This window comes from Haematobia irritans, chromosome 4 (genome assembly GCF_050003625.1).
Source record: "Haematobia irritans isolate KBUSLIRL chromosome 4, ASM5000362v1, whole genome shotgun sequence".
Classification (NCBI taxonomy): domain Eukaryota; kingdom Metazoa; phylum Arthropoda; class Insecta; order Diptera; family Muscidae; genus Haematobia; species Haematobia irritans.
In genome coordinates this window covers 189493969-189509864 of record NC_134400.1, presented here as the reverse complement: position 1 = coordinate 189509864, position 15896 = coordinate 189493969, and the positions used below count along the sequence as shown (strand labels likewise).

Genomic DNA, 15896 nt, shown 5'->3' with positions numbered 1-15896 from the left:
GGCTGTACAAAATCTGATGGCAGGTGTTAAGCGTGAGGCCCGGCAATTCGGATTTGGAAAAGCGAAAGCCTAACTGAATATTTTTCCTGAATTTTATACTAATTGAACTTGAAAAAGAAATTTAATTTGATTTTTTAAATAAACGATTTCACCGATTTACACGCGTTTCCCTTGACCAAATTTGGGAGCCACCGTTGTGCAATGGTTAACATGCCCGCCTTGCATACACAAGGTCGTGGGTTCGATTCCTGCTACGACCGAACACCAAAAAGTTTTTCAGCGGTGGATTATCCCACCTCAGTAATGCTGGTGACATTTCTGAGGGTTTCAAAGCTTCTCTAAGTGGTTTCACTGGAATGTGGAACGCTGTTCGGACTCGGCTATAAAACGGAGGTCCCTTGTCATTGAGCTTAACATGGAATCGGGCAGCACTCAGTGATAAGAGAGAAGTTCACCACTGTGGTATCACAATGGACTGAATAGTCTAAGTGAGCCTGATACATCGGGCTGCCACATAACCCAACCTAACCTAACCTTGACCAAATTTTGACCGTAACACCCTTTATTAAATTAAAAATTTAATTGATTCAACAAATTTTTTAATTGGAATAAAAAACAATCACACAAATTAATAGTATCAATTAATTTTTTAATTGACTGTCAATTAATTTTTTAATTGACTATCAATTAATCTTTTAATTGATACTATCATTTCTGCGATTGAAGACATTTCAATTAGAAAATTAATTGGATCAATTAATTTAGTGATTGAATCAGAAAAAACTTTTTTGTGTGTAGGTAGCTGCACTCTTGACAGGGCTATGGAGTCGGAGCCGGAGTCGGAGTCTGAAGATTGTGCTGGAGTCGGAGTCGGGGCCGGAGTCGTATAAATTTTGCTCGACTCCCACTCCGGCGAAACAAAATTTGAAAAACACTTTATATCTTTGTAACAAAAGAAATATTTCGACAACTTAGATTCGATTGGGGTTTTTAATCGAACAACAAAGTACTGGATTTCAGGCCATTCAAAGTATATTTATATGGGTGAAATTTCACGGTGATATAAAGAGTAGGTTTTACTAGAATATGGGCTGAATTGATCAATTGTATAGTCCATTTTTAACATAGGTTAGGTTAGGTTAAAGTGGCAGCCCGATTAAGATTTAGGCTCACTTAGACTATTCAGTCCATTGTGATACCACATTAACTAAAAGTACCTATTACATATGGGCACTTCTAGTTTTAACCGCTGAACCTTCTTGATTATTTTTCTTTGTTGAATCAACCAGATTGTTCCAAAAACATTAGCAGACTGCTTAAGTTAACGTTTTCCAGATCCGCCAGTTATCTGAAGCGATATGCTCCTAAAAGTTGCTTGCGCTTTACACAAAATGCAGGACACTCACACAAGATTCCTTTTCCTCCGCATCATGACAGCTCATACAATAGTCATTATACTTTGTGCCTATAGTTTTTGCAAAATCGCCTATCAGGCAGCGGCCCGTTATAGCAGATATCAGGAGTGATATCGGACGTCTCGATAACACTAGGATATCTAGTGTGAGGTTTAAGTTTAAATGGGGCCATATTTGCTTGGTGTCGTTACAGCCCTTGCAATTCTCCCATCGAACATTTGCCATCATAGCAGCCTTCTCACGCAGCATGAGCTTGCAGGTAGCCAGGGGCATACCAACAGATTCTAGTTCCCCTGGAATATGTAAGATAGTCCCTAGCCTTGCCAACTCATCCGCTTCGCAGATCCCCGGTATGTTCCTAAGGCCAGGCACCCATATTAGGTGAATATTGTACTGCTCAGCCATCTCATTGAGAGATTTGCGGCACTCGATGGCCGTTTTCGAGTTGAGGAACACAGAGGTTGACTGTCTGAGTATATATTAATGCCCACATGTTTTGGAACATTACTTCTCAGCCAATTCGCCACCTCTCTTATTGCTAATATTTCAGCCTGAAAAACACTACAGTGATTAGGTAATCTTTTCGCTATTCGAAGTGATCTCAGCATGTCCGTCCACCCGTCTGTTGAAATCACGCAAACTTCCGAACGAAATAAGCTATCGACTTGAAACTTAGCACAAGTAGTTGTAATTGATGTAGGTCGGATGGATGGATGCAAATGGGCCATATCGGTCCACTTTTACGTATAGCCTCCATATAAACGGACCCCTCAAATTTGGCTTGCGATTGCTCTAAGAGAAGCATATTTCATCCGATCCGGCTGAAATTTGGTCCATGGTGTTAGTATATAGTCTCTAATAACCTTGCAAAAATTGGTCCATATCGGTCCATAATTACATATAGCCCCCATATAAACCGATTCCCCGATTTGGCTTGCGGAGCCTCTAAGAGAAGCAAATTTCATCCGATCCGGCTGAAATTTGGTACATGGTGTTAGTATATAGTCTCTAACAACCTTGCAAAAATTGGTCCACATCGGTCCATAATTATATATTGCCCCCATATAAACCGATCCCCAGAGTTGGCTTGCGGAGCCTCAGCCGATTCGGATGAAATTTGGTACATGATGTTGGTGTATGGTCTCAAACAATTTCGCAAAAATTGGTCCACATCGGTCCATAATTATATATAGCCCCCATATAAACCGATCCCCAGATATTGCTTGCGGAGCCTCTAAGAGAAGCAAATTTCATCCGATCTGGCTGAAATTTGGTACATAGTGTTAGTATATGGTCTCTAACAACCATGCAAAAATTTATCCACATCGGTTCATAAGTATATATAGCCCCCATATAAACCTATCCCCAGATTTGACCTCCGGAGCCTCGTGGATGTTAGTGATGTTAGTATATTGTCTCTAACTACAATGCAGGAATTGGTCGAAATCGGTCCATAAATTTATATAGGTCCCATATAAACCAATCCCCAGATTTAACCTCCGGAGCCACTTGGAGGAGCAAAATTCATCCGATCCGGTTGAAATTTGGTACGTGATGTTAGTATATGGTCCCTAACAACCATGCAGAAATTGGTCCATATCGGTCTAAAATTATATATCGCCCCCATATAAATCGATCCCCAGATTTGACCTTCGGTGCCTTTTGGAGAAGCAAAATTCAACCGAGATTTGGTTTTGGAGCCTCTTGGAGGAGCAAATTTCATCCGAGTGAGTTGAAATTTGCTAGTATATGTCCGTTAACATCCATGTCTAACTAGGTCCACATCGGTCTATAGTTATATATATAGCCCTCAGATAAATCGATCCCCAATCACATAAAAATTGGTCCATATCAAGTTCATAATTGTATATAGTCCCCACACGGATGAAAAAGACTGTTTTTCATATGTTTGGCTATAAACATTATATGTTTGGAACACAAATTTTTAAACACAATATTTTTGAGTGCAAGCATATAATGTTCATAAACTAGCATAACATGTTTGGGACATATATGTTAATATGTTAGAACATATTATGTTTGGGACATAAAATGTTTGTAAATATAATATGCTTGGATGCAAACATATATTAATTTAGAAATAGTCTATAAACATATATGTGTTTAGTAGCTTGGAGCGCTATTTAACAGGGAGCGATATTGAATTAAGTTGGTGGTTGTTGCTTGTTATTACAAAATTAACATTTTATTTTTCCTTGGGTAATTGATCAGCTACTTCTTTGATCCTTACAAACTGTGTGGTCCGATGTTCGAATCCCCGTCCGGCAAAGGTAAAATTAAAATAAAAAAAAATTGAATAATTTCTTCTACAATGTTTGTATTACAGAAAAAGGTGTTAAGAACTAAAAAATGTCTTGGAAGTGAGAAAGATGTGGGGGAATATACAATTAGGCAGAAACAAAATTTTGAGCATTCAGGTCGAAAACCTATGTTGTTAGCACCTATATTACCTGTTTATTTTCATAATTCATTATGATTGTAAATATATAAATAAATAAATAAAATTTTGAGCACAATATTGTTTGGGAGAATTTTTTTAAGCATATAATATTTTTGGGTGCAAAATGCTTCCAAACATATTATATGTTCACAAAATAACATATTGTTTTTTGGAAGACAACATTATTGAATTTGGGTACAAAAATACAAAATGTTTGGAACTTAGACTACCCAAACATATATTGTTTAGACCAATATGCTTTCAAACATATTATATATTGGAAGAGATCACACATATAAATGTTTGGGCAATACCCAAAAATGTATATGCTTGAAGCAAAATATGTTTGGGAGTATATGTTACAGAAGCGATTTTTTATGAGGGTGCATAAACGAACCCCATATTTGAATTCTGGCTCTGTAAGTACCGTGCAAAAGTCCATATCGATTCGTAATTATTTGTAGACTTACCTATACATACCTTTTTTGTCTAATATATACCACGTATGGACTAACTCACAATTTAGAAAATAATGTTAAGAAGTTTTAAGATACCACAACCCAAGTAATTCGATTGTGGATGAAAGTCTTTCGTAAAAGTTTCTACGCAATCCATGTCGGAGGGCACATAAGATTCGGCCTGGCCGAACTTACTGCCGTATATACTTGTTTCCATTTAACAAACTGCACGGTGAATTCGTTCTGCTTGAGTTTTTCTTCCAAAAACTCTTGATATCTGGCCAATCAGTTACATTTAACATTGTATCGCTGTAATATTCTCTGTCCAAATTAATTCGCAAAATCCATAAGGGTATTCATTAAAATGAATTATTATTTACTCCTTAGCCACTTGTCGGAAGTTGAAAGTCAAAGACGAAAAAAATCAAATTGGAATTGTACTCGGCTATTATCAATGAGTAGCATCGATGATATACTTAATGGCGGCAACGGCATAAAGGACTACACTTGTAATCAGTAATGAAAGCAATCACTCAATAACATCATCACCACCAGTTATATTAAAAACGAAGGGAAAGGAATTTATTGAAGGTTATTTTAGGTGTGTACACATGCATAACCTAACCTTCAGTGCATTTTATTTATTGCAAAAGGGAGCGAAAGAGTTACAAATCTGACTTTAACAGCCAGGGTTTAGAGGAGGCCAACTTATAGAACGCCAAGTCGTTTAACTCACCCCAAGCTCGTTGAGTTGCAGGAACGGGTAATGGGCGAGAGTGCCAGATGACTTTAAGAAAACGATACCGCATGATGGCATGCATCTAAAATCTTCTTCTGGGGTTCTAAAAGGCGTAGCTGAGTTTTAAGTCTGGTTCAATTATATTTGGACCAATTTTGTGGGTCGATTTTTTTGCATTTCCGAGAAAAGATAAAGGGCAAATATTAGCCACAAGCTTGTAGAATACTTTCCCCATAAAATTCCAGAGGCGTAGGTCATCTAGTGAATGAGATAAAGAGGGATATTAATTTTTAATTGATTCTAATAGCTTTAAGTATGTACGATGCCATTCTGAGAATGTCATGGGCGAAGCTGGGTTTTAGATCTGGGGCTTCAACTATATTTGGACCAATTTTGTGGGTAAATTTTCGGGCATTTCATAGAAGAATTAAGATCTCCTCTCCCTAGGATTGCAACACCATTATGAAGTTAACATACGAGGAACCCAACGCTGCAGAAGGGTTTAACCAGGGCTGCATATTTTGCCGATTTATCGGCGTTTTGACGATTTTTTACTCAAAAAATTGCAAATGCCGATTTTCCAATTTTTACCTCAAAAATAACGATATTAGCTCCGTTCAAAAATTTTGCATAGAAGCACTTCGATTACACGTTTAGAGTTAGCAAAAGAGAGTTTTTGCTAAAAATCTCATACATGTAGGAGCTATACCTCATATTACATCTACAGTATTAGTAGATGTAAAAACTTTAGTGGCAACCGTTATAGCCACTAAAGTTTGAAGAAAATTTTACCAAAAATCTACCAAATTAAAACAATTATTTTAGAAGCTGTTGAATAAATTTTTGTGTTTAAAAAAAAAGTTTGTCGAATTTTTATTTCTATAGAAAATTTTGTCAACATTTTATTTCTTTGTCAAAATTTTATTATTTATGAAATTAAAAAAAAGTCAAAATTTTATTTCCGTAGAAAATTTTGTCGAAATTTTATTTCTATAGAAAATTTTGTTAAAATTTTATTTTTATAGCAAATTTTGTCACAATTTTAGTTTTATAGAAAATTCTGTCAAAACTTAATTTCCATAGCAAATGTTGTCAAAATTTTATTTCTATAAAAAATTATGTCAAAATTTCATTTCTAGAGGAAATTTTTTCAACATTTTATTGCCATAGAAAATTTTTTCAAAATTTTATTTCCATAGAAAAGTTTGTCAAATTTTATTTCTATAGAAAATTGTGTCTAAATTTTATTTCCATAGAAAATTTTGTAAAAATTTTATTTCAATAGAAAATTTTGTCAAAATTTTAGTTTTATAGAAAATTTTGTCAAAATTTTATTTCCATAGAAAATATTGTCAAATTTTATTTCTATAGAAAATTATTTCAAAATTTTATTTCCATAGAAAGTTTTGTCAAAATTTTATTTCCATAGAAAATTTTTTTCAAAATCTTAGTTTTATAGAAAATTTTGTCAAAATGTTATTTCTATAGAAAATATTATCAAAAATTTTATTTCAATAGAAAATTTTGTCAAAATTTTAGTTTTATAGAATATTTTGTCAAAATTTTAGTTTTATAGAAAATTTTGTTAAAACTTTATTTCTATAGAAAATGTTGTCAAAATTTTATTTCTATAGAAAATGTTGTCAAAATTTTATTTCTATAAAAAATTTTGTCAAGATTTTAATCCTAGAGGAATTTTTTTCAAAATTTTATTACCATATAAAATTTTGTCGAAATTTTATTTCTACAGAAAATTTTGTCACAATTTTAGTTTTATAGAAAATTTTGTCAAAACTTTATTTCTATAGAAAATGTTGTCAAAATTTTATTTCTATAAAAAATGTTGTCAAAATATTATTTCTACAGATAATTTTGTCAAAATTTCATTTCTATGGAAAATGTTGTCAAAATTTTATTTCTATAAAAATTTTTGTCAACATTTTATTTCTATTGATAAATTTGTCAAAACTTTATTTCTATAGAAAATTTTGTTAAAATTTTATTTATTTCTATAGAAAATTTTGTCAAAATTTTATTTCTATAGAAAATTTTGTTAAAACATTATTTATTTCTATGGAAAATTTTGTCAAAACGTTATTTTATAGAAAATTTTGTCAAAATTTTATTTCTAGAGGAAATTTTTTCAAAATTTTATTTCCAGAGGAAATTTTTTCAAAATTTTATTTTCATAGAAAATTTTGTCAAAATTTTATTTCAATAGAAAATTTTGTCAAAATTTTAGCTTTATAGAATATTTTGTCAAAATTTTAGCTTTATAGAATATTTTGTCAAAATTTTATTTCTATAAAAAATGTTGTCAAAATTTTATTTCTATAGAAAATGTTGTCAAAATTTTATTTCTATAGAAAATTTTGTCGAAATTTTATTTCTATAAAAAATTTTGTCAAAATTTCATTTCTAGAGGAAATTTTTTCAAAATTTTAGTTTTATAGAAAATTTTGTCAAAATTTTATTTCCATAGAAAATTTTGTCAAATTTTATTTCTATAGAAAATTATTTCAAAATTTTATTTCCATAGAAAGTTTTGTCAAAATTTTATTTCAAGAGAAATTTTTTTCAAAAATTAAGTTTTATAGAAAATTTTGTCAAAATTTTATTTCTATAGAAAATGTTGTCAAAATTTTATTTCTAAAAAAATTTTGTCAAAATTTTATTCCTAGAGGAATTTTTTTCAAAATTTTATTGCCATAGAAAATTTTGTCGAAATTTTATTTCTACAGAAATTTTGTAACAATTTCAGTTTTATAGAAAATTTTGTCAAAATTTTATTTCTATAGGAAATTCTGTCAACATTTTATTTCTTTGTCAAAATTATATTATTTATAAAATTAAAAAAAAAATCAAAATTTTATTTCCATAGAAAATTTTGTCGAAATTTTATTGCTATAGAAAATTTTGTCACAATTGTAGTTTTATAGAAAATTTGGTCAAAACTTTATTTCTATAGAAAATGTTGTCGAAATTTTATTTCTACAGAAAATTTTGTCACAATTTTATTTCCATAGAAAATTTTGTCAAAATTGTATTTCTATAGAAACTGTTGTCAAAATTTTATTTCTATTATATTTCATGTTAGCCTGATACCGAAAAACAGGCAATTGACGTCCAAGTGCATTATATCTAATTATACAATTATTTTTCGAGCTTTATGGACAGATATAGATTAAGGAACATGGTTAATAGAGCCATTGAAAAGAAAGCGCCAGATACAAATCTATACACGCCTGGACTGTACATGTTTCGGTTCGGGCGAATGAACCTTTCCACAGCCTTTAGTATAGATCTGGCTGGGAGAGATAACTCAATTTTGGGCCCTTTATGCTAACTCCTTATGGAGAAAACATTTGGGAAATTTCCTCTTACAAATTGAATCATCTTTTCTCCCACTGTACATCATCTTTTCATATAATTTACAAGTCCCTTAATCTTATTTTTATTTCGTTTTGTTACATAGTAATGCAACAACACGAAATTTATTTTTTTAGAAAGCTAATTTGTTAGAATTCACCTAAGTGGTGAACAGTCGAACAATGCTTATTGTTTCTACAGTCAACTTACAACAACATGTCACAACATACAGAAACTGGTTTCCAGGATGCAACAACAATTCTAACGCGTACATTACATTAGTCGTGTTTTTTTATTTCTATAAAAAAAGTTGTCAAAATTTGATTTCTATAGAAAATGTTGTCAAAATTTTATTTCTATAAAAAAGTTTTTCAAAATTTTATTTGAATAGAAAATGTTGTCAAAATTTTATTACTATAGAAAATTTTGTCAAAATTTTATTTCTATAGGAATTTTGTTCAAAATTTTATTTCTATAGAAAATTTTGTCAAAATTTTATTTATATAGAAAATTTTGTCAAAATTTTATTTCTATAAAAAATGTTGTCAAAATATTATTTGCACAGATAATTTTGTCAAAATTTTATTTCTATAGAAAATGTTGTCAAAATTTTATATCTCTAAAAAAATTTGTCAAAATTATTTTATTTCTAGAGGGAATTTTTTCCAAATTATATTTCTATAAAAAATGTTGTCAAAATTTTATTTCTATAGAAAATGTTGTCAAAATTTTATTTCTATAGAAAATGTTGTCAAAATTTTATTTCTATAAAAAATTTTGTCAAAATTTTATTTCTAGTGCAATTTTTTTCAAAATTTTATTGCCATAGAAAATGTTGTCGAAATTTTATTTCTACAGAAAATTTTGTCACAATTTAAGTTTTATAGAAAATTTTGTCAAAATTTTTTTTCTATAGAAATTTTGTCGAAATTTTATTTCTACAGACAATTTTGTCACAATTTTTGTCTTATAGAAAATGTTGTCAAAATTTTATTTCTATAGAAAATGTCAAAATTTTATTTCTATAAAAAATGTTGTCAAAATTTTATTTCCATAGAAAATTTTGTCAAAATATTATTTCTACAGATAATTTTGTCAACATTTTATTTCTATAGAAAATTTTGTCAAAATTTTATTTCTGTAGAACATTTTGTTAAAATTTTATTTCTATAAAAAATTTTGTCTACATTTTATTTCTATTGAAAAATTTGTCAAAACTTTATTTCTATAGAAAATTTTGTTAAAATTTTATTTCTATAAAAAATGTTGTCTACATTTTATTTCTATGGAAAAATTTTTTCAAAACTTTATTTCTATAGAAAATTTTGTTAAAACATTATTTATTTCTATGGAAAATTTCGTTAAAACGTTATTTCATAGAAAATTTCGTCAAAATTTTATTTCTATAGAAAATTTTGTCAAAAAATTTTTTTTCTATTAAAGGGAGCCACCGTGGTGCAATAGTTGTGGTTTTGTTGCAGACCTCGACCTGGTAGCCAGAGGATATATTGATATTCATAAGTCGAACATGATCTCGTAGAAGATATTCTTCAAGTGATTATCCTACAATGTCATGATATGTAGTATAAATACATATTGTAAAAATATTTGACAACCAGTTGAATAAAGCAACAGCTTTATACTTATCAAAATATTTCAATATTTAAATTCGAATTAAAATGTAACGTCTATTTTGAATTACAATAGCCTCTAAATTACAGTTTGAAAATATTTGAAATGAACTATTTAGTCTTAGAACATAAATGTAAATGTCAAACAAAATGAACTAATTTGTACTAAAAAGATTTCTTGGTAGGTTGTAACTTAAAATATTTCCACTCTTTGTTAACCAATATAACCGGATCAACATCATTGGTGAGGAACTTCATCATCAACAATAAACACTAACTTGAACTAATCGACTTGGGTTTTATTTTTCGTTTCTCTGGTGAGATTTGGGTTTTATAATTCGTTTCCCTGGTGAGGTTGTCTCTAAGGCCTATGATACAGTCCACAACAACCGTCTAGTCTTCTCTGCGCACTCCATCACTGCCATCACTCACTGAGTTGGAGTCACGCCCCTACAACCTGGTTACCATAGCCCACTTGTTTGTTCACCAGTTTCGTTATTATTATAAATCTTATAATAAATCTTATAGATCTAACCACAATCCACCACCACAAACTCGATGACTATTGTCGTACAATAAATATTCTTCAACATACTTAATAATAAATTATTTAAAAAAAAATTCCATTCTACAAGACAATTTAGTTAATATGAATCAAATAATTGTTGTGCGAAGTCAATCAATAGTGGTTAAAGTATCAAAGATCCACGGTAAATCTCTGAAAAGAACAACAGAAATATTATACAAATATATATTTATTTATAATCAAGTTAAATATTTACAGAATATGTTTAAAGAGGCGTTAACTGATCTTAATGAAAAAGAACTCGACCATTTAGACGGGGAATATTATAAGGAAGATGATGATGGAACATTATACGAAGAAGTGCCCGGTCAATTTCAATACTTGGATTATATGCGAAGTTCATCCTTACGCCATCACATTACGCGTAATGAAACTTATGCAAGTGAATTATATGGTTACGAAAATAAAGAAGAAGCCAAAAAATTGTGGTGTCTCAAATGTTTCGTGTATGTCATATTATTATTAATTGCAGTTTATACTGTAGTACTAATAATAGAGTTAAGTAAACAAAGCAGTTGAAAATCATAAACTTAAACTTGTCTCATTTCGAAGCTGAGCATATTATGTCCGTGTATACTCGGAGAAATTGTTTAAAAGCAATCTGATAACAAAGGTTTTCTCCAAGGTTTCTCCGATTCCTATTGCCAAGGAGGTTGAAGCTTGCTATCACGTATCTACCAAAAATCGAAAGCTGCATCGTGTGAAAGAAGGATGCCGTCGTAGTAAATACCCCAGCAGGTTCTATCCGACTGGGCAAGGAACTGCGGTTTGGGCGTTAACCCAAAGAAGATGGAGCTAGTGCTCTTCACTGGAGCAAGGAAAACCACCGGGTATAAGGACCCACAATTTCAAGGGACGAGATTGAGTCTCTCCCTAGATCGGCCAAGTACTTGGGAGTTATCTTGAACTCTAGACTGAACTGGCTGGTAAATACTGCAGTCCGCCAAAAGAAGGCCTATGCAACACTTTATGCGTACTATAGGTCGGGGAACGCTGGGGGATGAGGCCATTCTTATTCCACTGGCTTTTTACAGCGGTTATAAGACCAGTAGCAACCTATGGCTGCCACGTCTGGCGGACCATTACGAGACATCGGAACCATATACAGAAATTCAGCATCGGAACCATGTACAGAATTCAGCATCGGAACCAAATACAGGCATCGGAACCATATACAGAAATTCAGCAGGATAAACAGGACGGCTCTCATTTACATGACTTGTATGATGAGGGCAATGGCCACTGCAGCTCTAGAGGTTTTAATGGGAATTTTCCCGCTTGATCTGCACATCAGGAAGACAGCCGAGATGATACTCATGCGACTGAAGATCTTGGACTTACTCCGACACATGGCCTCGCATGTGCAGGCACACGGAACTTGTTGCTTCAGATGGGTAACGCTTAGGGAAAGACTATATGGCGACTGGACATGTAAAGGGTAATTCTTTTGAGGTTAGGATTTTCATGCATTAGTATTTGACAGATCACGTGGGATTTCAGACATGGTGTCAAAGAGAAAGATGCTCAGTATGCTTTGACATTTCATCATGAATAGACTTACTAACGAGCAACGCTTGCAAATCATTGAATTTTATTACCAAAATCAGTGTTCGGTTCGAAATGTGTTTATCGACAAATTTTGTTCAGCGATGAGGCTCATTTCTGGTTGAATGGCTACGTAAATAAGCAAAATTGCCGCATTTGGAGTGAAGAGCAACCAGAAGCCGTTCAAGAACTGCCCATGCATCCCGAAAAATGCACTGTTGGGTGTGGTTTGTACGCTGGTGGAATCATTGGACCGTATTTTTTCAAAGATGCTGTTGGACGCAACGTTACGGTGAATGGCGATCGCTATCGTTCGATGCTAACAAACTTTTTGTTGCCAAAAATGGAAGAACTGAACTTGGTTGACATGTGGTTTCAACAAGATGGCGCTACATGCCACACAGCTCGCGATTCTATGGCCATTTTGAGGGAAAACTTCGGAGAACAATTCATCTCAAGAAATGGACCGGTAAGTTGGCCACCAAGATCATGCGATTTGACGCCTTTAGACTATTTTTTGTGGGGCTACGTCAAGTCTAAAGTCTACAGAAATAAGCCAGCAACTATTCCAGCTTTGGAAGACAACATTTCCGAAGAAATTCGGGCTATTCCGGCCGAAATGCTCGAAAAAGTTGCCCAAAATTGGACTTTCCGAATGGACCACCTAAGACGCAGCCGCGGTCAACATTTAAATGAAATTATCTTCAAAAAGTAAATGTCATGGACCAATCTAACGTTTCAAATAAAGAACCGATGAGATTTTGCAAATTTTATGCGTTTTTTTTTAAAAAAAGTTATCAAGCTCTTAACAAATCACCCTTTATATGAGGCCAAGCTAAGATTGATTATCCCAAGTATAGACGACTGGGAGGAAAAGCGTAAACTTTTTGAAAATCTGAACATCTATACGGACGGATTGAAAATGGATGAAGCCACGGGCAGTGGTATCTGCTGCGAGGAGCTAGGAATCAAGGAGTCATATGGAATGGACAACGCATGCAGTATCTTTCAGGCGGAGGTATTTGCTATTGCCAAAGCTGCGGAGCTCCTGTTGAAGTGACCGATATTCAGAAGCGATATCTGCTTTTTCATCGGCAGTCACATCCTGACTACCGCTAACGTAGAGAACTCAGAATTCTCTCTGAACAGCATAATATAACTCTGCGCTGGGTATCTGGACATTATGGAATAAGGGGCAATGAGGAGGCAGATGTGCTGGCTAAGGAAGGTGCACCCGGCATGGATAATATCGTCACGGACGTTTTTTCCCCGCTATCGTTATATTATTTTAGGGGCAACGTTAAATATAATGATCTGTGGAAGGAACGATGGACTTCCTCTGTGGGTTGCGAGCAGACCAAGCTGATATGGAACGACAAGAGTAGTAGGTACTCAGGATTTCTAATGGAGACGAATAGTGAGGATTTGAAGCCGTAAATAGGCATCATAACAGGACACAACACACTTGGGAGGCATATGGTAAGGATTAGTTTAATGGCCGATGATATTTGTAGATGGTGCCTTGACCCGGAAGCTACAGAAGACTCTTACCACTTTCTGTGCCAGTGTCCGCCATTATCTTTTAGAAAATAATGCCGGACAAGAAAAAGATACCTGGTTCCTTTTTCTTTCTGGTTATTACTGAGGTACAGGACTGTAATTTAAAGGATATACTCGCCTTTATCAAGGCTTCTGGATGGAAGACCTAGAGAACCGTATTCTTTCAAGAACGCAAAGGAGATGTGACCGACCCTGGCAGAGAAAGACAAATGTCGAAGAGGAAAGAAACAAGCATGAGGAATCACAATGGACCAACATGGTCTAGGTGGACACCATTTTTCCGTTCTACGGATTTGCTGTCATCCTCTATAACCTAATCTAACTTAACCTAAATACTCCAAAGTTTCGTTTTTCCGCCAGGCGCTTTATATTCACTATCGTTCGTGCCCCTTTTTGACGATCGTCATCCTATTCTCTCAGTAGTTCCTGATCTTCAACCTGATATCGTTCGAGGGAACCATAGTCGTCTTGTCTTCCATCCGATCGTCTCACTATTACGCACTGGTATCTGTCCCCTCACTAAGCACCGGCCAAATCAGGTGTACACGTCGAATGGAACAGCTGTTGTTGTTTTTGTAGCTCCTGGGAATTTAAGTATGATAACAAATAGGGAGAATAAAACGAACAAAACAAATTATTAAGATTAGACATTTAGGCTTCTACATCTAGTTCGAGGAAACGAGCTGTCTGGATGTGTCCAGAGTTAAGTATATGCCAGATCTGTCGTCTTTGCAGGACACGCGAAGAGATGCCTCGTGAAGTGGGGCGACTGTCTGCAATTCGGGCAAACATCTTGATTTGCCGGGTTCGTAAGGGAGAGTTAACTATTAAAGTACCTAGAGATGCCAGATATTATCTGGGATAGCACCGCCTCACCTCGTCGCCAACAGGTGGTGGTCTTCCCCCAGTACAACGCTGCCCTGGTCGGTATTTTGCACCGTTTCAAGATTTCTCCATTGGGTATCACCAATACTGGGACTCCAAACGAGGGCCTCGTAATCAATAGGTCGGCCAATAGACTCATACCTAGGTCCTTGGTGCCATCTCTTTATCTTTACCCCAAGTTGCTACAAGCCAATGCCGTTTCTACTCCCAACGTTTTGTCTACCATTTCCTCATGTTTTCCAAAGAGGAACAGACTATCAAAAGTTACACCAAGAACCTTGGAGTTCTTGAATGTGGGCATACTCTGGCTGGATGTGAAAATAGCCGCCAGTTTAAGATTAGTGCCGACAAAGAACCTCAAGTTCCCTGATGTCCCTACCTGATGTAACTATGGAACAGTCGTCCACATAGGTTATCCGATGGTGGAATTGGAGCTCGTTCTCCTGCCAGGGAACAGCTGTTCCTTATCTTTGTGTAAGTCCACGAAATTCCTCGCCTTGTGGATCCACATTTTCTGCAACTAAATGACGATTCAGGATTCCTTTAACTCTTGTCAAGGTAGTCGGTGAGTATTCCAAAAAAAGGAGGCCATTACAGTTCAACCAGTACGCTTCCCGAAGATAAATTTAAAGATTCTATCTATGAAGATCAGATTCTGGAGTCACAAACAACTCGTGTAGATGTGCAAGAAAATTATAAACTAACTCCTTTATTTGAAATCCAAAACCTGTAGTTTTTTACCCCCTTTATTCAAATGATTAGAAGAAATAAAACGTGGAAATTGTGTTACCAGTTTCATGCAATTATCATGGTCAGTGCGCCTTCTACACTCTCAAGAAGTGACATCGGTCTATATTGAGGCCTTACCAAATGGACCGATGAAAACTAAATCCGTTAAATTGTCAGGCAAATTTGATAACAACTACGGTTTATATAAGTCCAAGGAGTTACATCGGGAGATCAGTCTATATGGGTGCTATGCCAAAAACACGTACCGATACACACAAAATGCAGCAACCTAAATGTGGTTCTGAAAACCCTACAGAATCTAGATCCAAAATCGGAGGGCGGGTTTATAAGGGAGATACATCAAAATCTCTACCACCTATTTGTGGCTCTAAAAAAACATCTAGATTTAATATTTAAGGCAAATTGGATAAAAACTATGGTTTCTAGAAGCCCAAGAAGTAATATCAGGTCTATATGGGGGCCATACCCAATCATGGACCGATACGCCCGATTTTCGG

At 34.0% G+C, this 15896-nt stretch overlaps 1 protein-coding gene across 1 annotated transcript; it reads left to right on the top strand.

The window, feature by feature from the left end:
• Nucleotides 1–5388: 5388 nt before the first annotated feature.
• Nucleotides 5389–11188, top strand: LOC142235906 (uncharacterized). The gene is made up of 4 exons (XM_075307155.1): nt 5389–5472; nt 10150–10207; nt 10709–10783; nt 10844–11188. Exons 1-4 carry the CDS (start codon nt 5389–5391, stop codon nt 11176–11178), a joined length of 552 nt encoding a protein of 183 aa, XP_075163270.1. The 3' UTR covers nt 11179–11188.
• The last annotated feature ends 4708 nt before the right edge of the window (nt 11189–15896 follow it).